Source organism: Thalia democratica, chromosome 5, assembly GCF_965202585.1.
Source record: "Thalia democratica chromosome 5, ktThaDemo2.hap1.1, whole genome shotgun sequence".
NCBI lineage: Eukaryota > Metazoa > Chordata > Thaliacea > Salpida > Salpidae > Thalia > Thalia democratica.
Window position 1 is genome coordinate 58,732,706 of NC_139169.1, and position 10,339 is coordinate 58,743,044.

Sequence of the window (10,339 nt, forward strand, 5' to 3'; positions counted from 1 at the left end):
TTTGGTTTAATAACCACTAATAAATAATGAGCTACTGTTGCTTATTTTGATATATGTTTTTTTAAACAGTGTTTTTTTACTGATTATTACCTATACTTAGAAATAACAACGTCCTGCCAGCACCTATTCTTAGGAAAATTATCCCGCGATTTATAAAAAGCTGCCGACCATTGCAATACATGTATATTAACGTTTAATGAACTAGTTACAACAATTACTATAGCTTTATCTAACTATCAACAACAAGGTATCTTTTTTAAGTCTAATCAATAAACTTAATTATAGGCAAGAAACGTTTAATTATGTTATTAAAGTATTAATACTCAACTAAGTTTGATGATGCATTGTATTAAGTGATCTACAGGATATACAAAATAGGGTCCTGGATCACATTTTCAAAACAAGTAAGGTCAAACTGATTTTAATGTTGAAAAAAAATTTAATTTTTTCTCGTTCTTTATTACAAACTCAAAATAAACTAATGTAAGTTTAAAGCGCCGCGTATTTACCTTTCGAGGACCGCAGTTTGCCAGCTTATAGCAATTTTTGTAAACATCAATTAAAACTTGCAAAAGTCCCAAGAATGTCTATTAGTATCTTTTTTAAGAATTTTTTGATCTTAATCAAATATTAATAAATTTTCAAGTATAAACATTATTAAAAAAAATCTAAAATCTTAATTTAATCCAGCTTTAAACCAAATATTTTTGAAATCAAGATCCGAACAGATCTAGACCATTTCAAAAATGTATGGAAATTATCTTATCTAGAACCTGTAGATCCCTAACTGCTCTAGTATTGTTTATTTCAAAACTTGAATTAAAAGTACACTTTTTTATATGAATTGTAATGAAATCAACATTTCATTTTATAATTTAAAAGCGTGTGAATATATACGGAATTTTCAGTGACAATAAAAAATTCAACAAGCTTTTACAAAACAATTTTCCCAAAACAACATTGTTTAATTATATTAAACATTCGAAGGAGTTAATTTCATTCCGCTGCGTGTATGTAGGCGTTTGTCTTTAAAAAACGTGTTAGTTGTTATAGATATGTACTGCAAGACATTTTAACAAGTTGAGCTCAACATCTAGTTTCGAGAATCAAGAATATCAAATAGTAAGCATTGAAACGTCTACATCGTTAATATTTTATAAAACTTTACGACTGTTAATACTTTTTGTTCGTGTTGTGATTTAAAAGTTTCTTTCGTGAGAATTAATAACTATTTCTTTAAATAAAGTAACTTGCATTAATTTGAAGTGTTTTTTAATCATAACTTAGGAATAAGTTAATTTAAGTTGTGTAACTAAAGTACTGTAAGCTATTCGTAAGTAGAGCAGCTAGTTTACTCGTAAGTACTTGGAGACCACATATTCAAAACCGTGAACATAACCAATACAGTAAATATATCTTTGGGGGTAAAAAATAAGTTTCTAATACTATATTTTAATTGGTAAAATTTTTACATAACATTTATAAAAAACTTTTTAGTTAACAAAAAAATATTTTCAGCTACATTCTAGTTCTAAAATTCTTAAAAATTTATTATGACATATAAAATTAATAAAACATTTAGTACTAATAGATATAATAAAAAAAAAAAGTTGTTATAATGAACTTTCTAAAAAGTCATCACTTAAAATACTCTTAAATTAATAGTGGATTTTAAATAAAAAACTCGTTTTAAACTATTTTTTTAACCTTATGTTATTTTATTACATTCTGTTTTTGAAAGTTACGTAATTAACGATAAAAATTGCACTAACTTTAGTTTTAAAATAGAAACAAATTCACATTTAAAAAACTTATTTAAGATTAGAACACTTTGTATGTATAATTTCTAAAATTATAATGGAATCGTTTTTGAGACTTTGTAAATTGTTCAAGTTTATTGTATTGTATATATTATAACATTGAACAACAAAAAAAAATCGCTTAAAATATTTGGTCTTAGGACCTGGTGTACGAAGAAACTTTCGGTTATTGAGTCGCACACCATTTAGATACCTTTTAACGTCTTGTCAAGGACAGACCAAAATTTTGATCAAATTTTAAAACTCCTGTTAGAGTTATTCAGGTATAAGTTTGCGATTTTAATTCTTATTTAAATAAAACTAAAAAGCGAACTGAATTCTATACCTAATTTTTGATCAGCAATGATAAAACTTTGAAAGCGAAAGAATTTTAAAATAACATGAAGCAATTGTTAAAAAATATGTTAGTTGTGCATTTTCTTAAATAAAAAGGTTTTTATTTCGAACGCATATATCGTAAATATTCCAGCTTTTTTTATTAATATTTATATCCAAGTAACCACCACCATCAAATCTTTCAAATTATTTGCCCATTTCTTCAGTGAACCAATCCGGTAAAAACGCGTGCTCACAGTCACTTACCAGCTTCATTTCAACAAATTCGCTTTTCAGCCGCCAGGTCACTACGCAGCAGGTGTTCAGCTCCTCAACTTGTTCCATCCTCCTCACCACCTCAGCCAAAACGTTTCCCGCCAAGTTGACGCACTTGACGAGCGACCAAGCGTTTCGAATCTCTTTTCGCGCCAATTCCGGAATTGCCCGCACCTCGTAACGCTCCAGCGATTTCACGAAGCCGTTCTGGTCTCGGAAGCCGCACACGAGCGTCGGGGTGCCGCACAGGAAAGACTGCGCCCACCACTTGAGCGCCTTCACGCGGAGAAAATTATGCTTGTGGTGTTTGCAAGTTATTTCGCGGCTGGTCTTCAGCTCGACGTGGCGATGCGGTGCGTCCGAACGATCCATCCAAGCCACTTGTGTATTATAGGTATGTCGATGATGTTTTTGCTATTTTCCCTTCAAAAAACAATGTCAATAACTTTTTTACTTTGCTAAATAAGATGCACAAATGCATAGTTTTTACCGTTGAAGAAGAAGTTTCCGGTAAAACTCATTTTTTAGACATTAACATTTTTAGTAACAGCAACAACACCTTTTCTACTTCTGTGTACAGAAAAGAAAACTTTAGTCCACACAACATTTCCTAGAATTCTTTTTGCCCCACCAAACAAAAATTGAAGATCATTCAATGCATTACTAACAGAGCTATTAAAATTTGTACGGCCGACTGTTTGGGTCTAGAATTTGAAAACATTTACGAAATTTTTCACTCATTAGGTTACCCCGAAACAGTCATCAAGAAGGCAATTAAGGCAACTCAGTCCAAATGAACCGCTTACCCTCTTTCGGCCCTCATCCTTGCCCAGTCTACCTCCGCCTTCCTTATATGGGTAAAAACTCAACAAGACTGGCTAGCAAGCTTCATTAGCTATAAAATCCACCTTTAATAGCGTTTCGCTACGTTTTGTGTACTACACCAACTGCCCGCTTAACAGAATGGTGAAAGATGCCACACCTACCCATGATTTGAATAATGTAGTATACATATTTAAAGGTCATTGCGGAAATGACTACGTAGCTCGAACATCTAAACGTTTCCACGTCAGGCGAGAGCAGCATGTCACGAAAAAGCTAACAAGGTTCATTTTTAATGAAGACGTGAAGCCTAAAGGTGAACAGTCATCTATTAATGATCATCTCCTCAACAACCCTGTTTATGCTGAGAACTACCTGGATAGTAGATTCAAAATTCTATCCAGAGCGAGAAACACCTACCATCTCTCAGTTTTAGAATCTTTGTTTATTAGAATTCGCGAGCCAAAATTTGCAAATAAAGAGATTTTTACAATTTAAAACTTTATAAATAGCGTGTTTTTAGTATTATTGTTGTCGTTTTTTGTCGTATTTTGTAATGTGCTTTTTATTCAATTTAGTTTTAGGTAAAAATTTCTACTATCTTACATGTTTTTGTTTTAGCAATTTCGTCTTATAAATTTCTTCAATACAGCTAAGTTTAACTCAATTCTAATTTAAACTTTTAATCAGACCTTTAAACTTTATGACGTAACTATTTTTTGCTAGACATTGAAACTATTGTTTATAACCAAATTTACACTACAAATACTATCATTTTTTAATAAGATTATTCTGAGGATGCGCAAAACAAAATTAATTAATAAACCTTTTTTAAATGAGTGACTTATGTTTAAATTTTTTAGTCAAAACTAGTACCAAAACCAAACTATTTATAAATTACAACAATTGACAAACAATAACTTTTTTTAGTTGTGAATTACATAGATATACTGTAGTACTAAAAAGTAAGCTTTGTTAACCTCTACTAAATTAAAACAGTTGACAAACAATAACTTTATACTATGTAGTTTGTCCGTTACTCGTTAGAACTAAAAACTTAGTTACAAAAACTAATGAAAATTAAATTGTTAAAATTTTTGTAGTTTAGTAACAATTTAAAACAAAACAATGTTTCTAGTACTACCATAAAAATTTCTTATTAAAAGAATTTCTACAAAAAAAAAACTGTTAATGCTTTTTAAACAAATCTAACACATTAGTTTGTTTTATAAACCCTTTTAAGATTATAAAAGTTGAAATTAAATTTGTTAAGCTTTTTTTCATCTAAAATAAATAGTTTTGAAGTTTGCCTTTGTTTATTTTTCATAACATAGAAATAGTAAGCGGAAGCTTTGCAGATGTTTAAAATAAGATATTCGCGTATTTTGTACACTAGTTCGTAACAAACACGTGTTTCTATACAATAAACTTACTATATTATAGATCAGGGATCGGCAGGCAATTGGTTCTCGCGGGCCAAATTTCAAGTTTCAAAATTTTCCGCGGGCTGCAGTTTTAGTTTTAGTCAGACACTTAATGATAAAGTGACGATGTGCGTAAATTTCGCAGCATCCTAAAATGACGCTTCGTGCTAAAGTGACGATGTGCATACTGATCTACCGTGCTAAAGTGATGCCGTGCAAAAGTGACGCACCGTGCAGTATCGACGCCATTATATTTAAACAGAATAGTTTTAAGTTTAAGAAGTATATGCAAAAAGTTTAAGTTTTGAATTATCAAAAAAGTAAGTAGAAATAAGCAAATCTATCTTAGAGATTAAAAATTTGTTTGTATTTTACTGTGATAAAGTTATATAACTGTTCTAAAATTTTCAAGTTTTTAAAAACTTTAAAAAGTAAAAAGTTTTACTTTTACTTAGAATAAGTTAATTAAAAGGTTTATCAATAAAATAATTTTCAATGTCCTAAGTGAACAAACAGTTTTCAATAAAATAAAACTTATAGGATTAGTTTTATTTTAGCAAGTCAAATAAGTATAACATGGTTAAAAATAGATAGAACAACCAAGAAGTGTGTAGTGTAGAAGCAGAAAGTAATTTTCAAAATACTTTATATTGTATATATAAACTAGGTATAATTATCTTTTCATAATTAGTTAAACTTTTTATTGTAAATAATTTGGTCTGCACTGTACAGAAATTCATTTTTAATGTGCATATCTTTTGAAAATTAGGCAATCCGCTGATTTTAAAAGCATCATAATAAAACTAAATTTATTTACTTTAAAAACAAACAAAGTAAGCAAGCTGCACTTATTGTTTTTATTTACGCCTACCTACTTGCTCATTGCCAAGCAGCTAATAAGCAGGAAGCTTTTATGAAGTCAACAATTAGTCAATCTGCTTGTAAGCACAATAAGCTTTCTTCTTATTTATTACGCTTGTGTGTTATAAGCAGCCTTACTAGTTCATAAGTTATGTAACGATTAAATTAAATGATGTATTAAGTTATGTAGATCAGCAGCACAACAAACTTTTTTTTTGTGTTTATAATTTAAAATTTCATTGCTAAAAAAACTTATTTAAAATGTGTTTTCAGACAGAACGGTTTACAGGATTTGTTTGTTTTGCTGCTCGTAAGGCAAGTATTTTAAAATCGTTAATTACATCAATCGTAGAAGATAAATATGAATAAAAACTAATGCTACAACTTCAAGCAGGCTGTTTATAATATCAAGAACTGTTTACAAATAAATAAAAAAAGTGTTATTTGCAACTACTCTGTTATTTTACACCAGGGGTCGGCAGGCAATTAGTTCTCGCGGGCCAAATTTCAAGTTTCATGCGGGCCGCAGTTTTAGTTTTAGTCAGTTTTTATTTTTAACCGGTTTTAGTTATATTTAGCTAATTATAAGGGTCTGGCCTGGCCCATTTAAAATATTTTTTTGTTTTAGAGTAAAAAATTAATATTTAATATAATACTTATGTCTTAATACTATTTCTATCATTATTTATATATTTATTTAAATAATATAACAGTTTTGTTCTATTCATTACTACCTAACTCTTCAACAATGAAATAAGCACTTTTGAAACAAAAAAGTTAAAATCAGTTACATAAAATCTGTCAGTGTTTTTAAAGGATAAAAAATGTAAAAAAGCCATGATTCAAAAACTTTGCCATTTAAATAAAGTAATTTACAAATTAAAAAAAAAAAGAATTACTAAGTAGTTTTTGATTTCTTTTGAATGTTTCTTTGTAAATTTCAATATAGTGATAAAATAATTATGAAAGAAAATTTTTTATAATCACATGTTAAAGCAAAATACCTAAACTATAAAGAATTGACATGTTAGTAAAAAACTGTAATATTTGTGCACATAAAAACTTTTATACTAAATAAAAGTACTTATTGCATTATTAACTTGCTAAAGTTAAAAAACTTTCCAATCCAAGTACGTAAGCTTTTGTATATACTCCAAGATGTTGTTATTTGAAAGGAAAGTTAAAGTCTAAAATTAAAAAAAAAACTGCTAGAACTGCTATCTGCCTTAATTCACATGTTTAAGCTTAAGCAATGAAGATAATAAACGGCTTTTATATGATATCCAGGTAATAAAGGTAATAAAATACAATTTTTTTTTCAAAAAAGTCAATTTAAAAAATAGGTTTGTTAAGCGGCCCAAATTTATATGTTCGAGGGCCACATTTACATGCTAGCCGGCCGCAAAATTTTTCTTTCGCGGGCCGCATTCCATTTAAATAAAAAACATGCTCGCGGGCCGCAGATTTACACTTTGAGGGCTGCAGTTTGCCGACCCTTGTTAAAGATTTTTCAAATGATTTTTTTTTGTAATTTTTGAGAGTTCCAAAACGCGTTACCTAACGGAGTGGGTAACCAAACTAGTGTGTAAATTCGCGAGAGGTGAATGTGCCTCGAATATTATTGCATTTTATAATAAAGTATGCAGTTATGTTAGAACATTAAAAATAAAGGGATGTTGAACTATGATTTTAAGCCATTTTATTTTGCTCCACTTTCCTATGAACCTATTAAAAAAAAAGTTTATAATAAGACCAACCAGGGTTACAAATTATTTTTTACCTTTAGTCCTATTGTAAACTTATACCTAAAAGTAAAACTAAATTGTCTATCGAGTTTTAGCATAATGAACCTACAAGATTTTATTATAACCAAAATCTTAATTTGCTGTTATATCTAGTCGTAGTTTCATCTAACTAACTAGTTGGGTTTAGTCAGGTTTCGTGAACAAATTCAGATATTTTTTATAAGGAACAAACACAAACTAAAAAATTTTACTGTTAAGCTATAACTGTTTTTAATACTAAAAGTTTAGTTTTATAATTATGAGGGGAAAAAGTTATATTATGAGGGGATACTTTTTCACTGCACCACTTTTGTACGGAGGATCACTTTTGCACGAAGACCGTTTTGCACAGGTTGAAAATTTTAATCTATCTTTTCTTTAAGTTTAATTAGTTTTTTTTTTGCTATCACTATCACCCCTAGGCCCTAACACTTACCCTCGGTCGGTAATTTTTTTATCTGATTAATTTTTTGTTTTTGTAACTTATTTAAAAATTTTTTTTTTTATTATCTGCTTTTTTTTATTAATAGTTTTTAATAGGTACATATAGTTTTTTATATCATTGTTACCCCTAACCCTTACCCACAGTCGGTAATTTTTTTTTTTGTATTTTGTTTCTTTGTTAGATCATTTTATTTTATTTTTTCTAGTTTTTTTATTTTAAATTTTTTTGTAATTTTATCTTTTTTGTTTTTATTTTTACTACCACTGTTGCCATTAACCCTTACCATCGGTCGGTAACTTTTATTTTTTTTATTAATTTTATTTTTCTTGTTTTTTTTTATCTTTTTTTTTTTTTTATATATCTATTTTTTCTGGTCTAAAAATGACCCTTTGTGCAAAAGTGTCTCCTCATGCTAAAGTGACGCTCGTGTAAAAGAGTCGCCGTGCAAAATTTTCCACTTGTGCAAAAGTGATCCTTCGTGCAAAAGTGACGCCGAGCAAAAGTGTCCCCTCGTGCAAAAGAAACCTGTTCTCGAAAATTTCAGCTATCACCTTATAGCGTTATTTATCTTATCTGATAGCGGTCTACAATAAAGTTGTACAGATTAATGCAAGTTTATAGAGTTTTACTCTTTATACTTTTATTTCCTATTATATACAATCATCGGCTCTGTTAAATCAGGAACCGTTCAGTTCCAACCCGCGCACAATTCCCACCCGATCAATTCCAACCCAAATCAAATCCCAACCCGATCATTTCCCACCTGCACAATTCCCACCCGAATCAAATCCCACCCGATCATTTCCAACCCGAATAAAATTCCACCCAATCAAATCCAACCCGATCATTTCCCACCCGAATCAAATTCCACCCGATCAAATCCAACCCGAATCAAATCCCACCCGCACAATACCTACCCTAATCAAATCCCACACAAATCAAATCCCACCCGATCAAATCCCACCCGATCATTTCCCACCCAAATCAATTCCCATCCACATAGTTCCTACCCGGTTAATTCCCATCCCACTATACTATCAAACCCGATTATAATTATTCTTGTACAAGTTAAGAATTTTAATACGTTTGGAACTCACATTAAATTTTTTGTTTTTGTATTTTTTAAAAATCATTTGAAATATGAAACTAATAAGGTAAAAACGATTTTTTTATTTAAGCTAAAATTGTTACTGTTGCTCATTTTATCATGTTTTTAGTTTAATAGCAGTTTTGTTTGTTGATAACTACGATGATTAAATAATTACGACTTGCGAGCAACAGAAAGTTGGTCTGTTACTTGTAAAATGTAATCATTATTACTAAAGATTAATCCAGATCAGGTTTAAATAATAATTAAGTATTAGTATCAAAACCATTTTCTATCATGGTAACTAACTAAATTATGTCCAATTAATTTTTTTTGTACGAGTTGGAACAATTGACATTGACATTTAATTATATTTTAGTTTTTGTAATTAATTAAAACAACAAAATAACATAGTGCTGTACAACATAGTTTTCTTTGATAACAACTTTGGAATTTAAAAATTATAATATTGCTTATTTTATTAAACTCTAGACTAGACCTAAATTACTTTTGTTCGTTGATTAGTAGATTTTTGTAAGTATTTACGGCCGGCAAGGAAAATTGGCCTATCTTTTGTAAAATGCTTTTACGGCTAATACAATTTAGTCCAAATCAGGTTCAAAGCAAATTCAAGTATTTTTAGTATCCGAACTATTTTTTATAACAAAGTATTCTACGGTAACTGATTTATGTCCAATTAAGTCTACCTTTGTAACGACTATAGAAATTAATATTGCTCGGCATAAATTTTTTTAAGTGCAATTTTTGGAAAATATTTTGTTTTATTAGGCTGTTTCATATTTCTTGTTTAAAACAATACTTCCTAAGTTTAATTTAACAGCAATTTTAAGCATTTGATACCTGCGGCCCGAATAGCTTATTATAGAAAAATTGGTCATTTTTTAAAAATATTTGTTATTTAACAAAGTTTTGATTCAGTTGTTATTCAATTTTTTCTTTAAGTTCTAGCTTTTAAACCAACTAAATTAATTGCGTACTATATCTACCTAAAAATGAGCTTATTTTTATTGTAACTATGAATTTTTTTTTTAAACATATGTTTTATTATTTATGTGAAAATAGATGAGTTAAAAAAAAATTAAACAACTAATAAAAACTTACTGTTACACAAAGACTGATGTAGATGTTTTAATTAATACAGGGTAAAATACATTTGTTGTACTGTATAATTTTAAATAGTTTTAATCTAAAATATGTTTAAATGCATATTTATCAATTGTCTTTTATGCTATTTTCAAACGCCTCCTAAAAATATTATAACTTAATATCTACCGCTATAGGACTTTTAAAAATTGGTTTTTAAATATGTATGTTAAAATCACTTTCAATAAATTTATCTTCATTAAGAATATAGTATCAGAATTAGCCAAAGATTTATAATTATAAATATTATTAACTAATTTCAGAAATAAAAGAATTTAATAACGAACAAAAGAGAAAACTGACACAGATACTACAATATTCAAGTTGTTGGCTTAAATGCC

General features: G+C 29.0%; 1 protein-coding gene across 1 annotated transcript; it reads right to left on the reverse strand.

The window, feature by feature from the left end:
* Positions 1-1,944: 1,944 nt before the first annotated feature.
* On the reverse strand, positions 1,945-2,783 carry LOC145836678 (decapping and exoribonuclease protein-like). The gene has a single exon (XM_082944462.1). The coding sequence runs from the start codon at positions 2,781-2,783 to the stop codon at positions 2,343-2,345; it is 441 nt and encodes a 146-aa protein (XP_082800588.1). The 3' UTR covers positions 1,945-2,342.
* Positions 2,784-10,339: the final 7,556 nt, after the last annotated feature.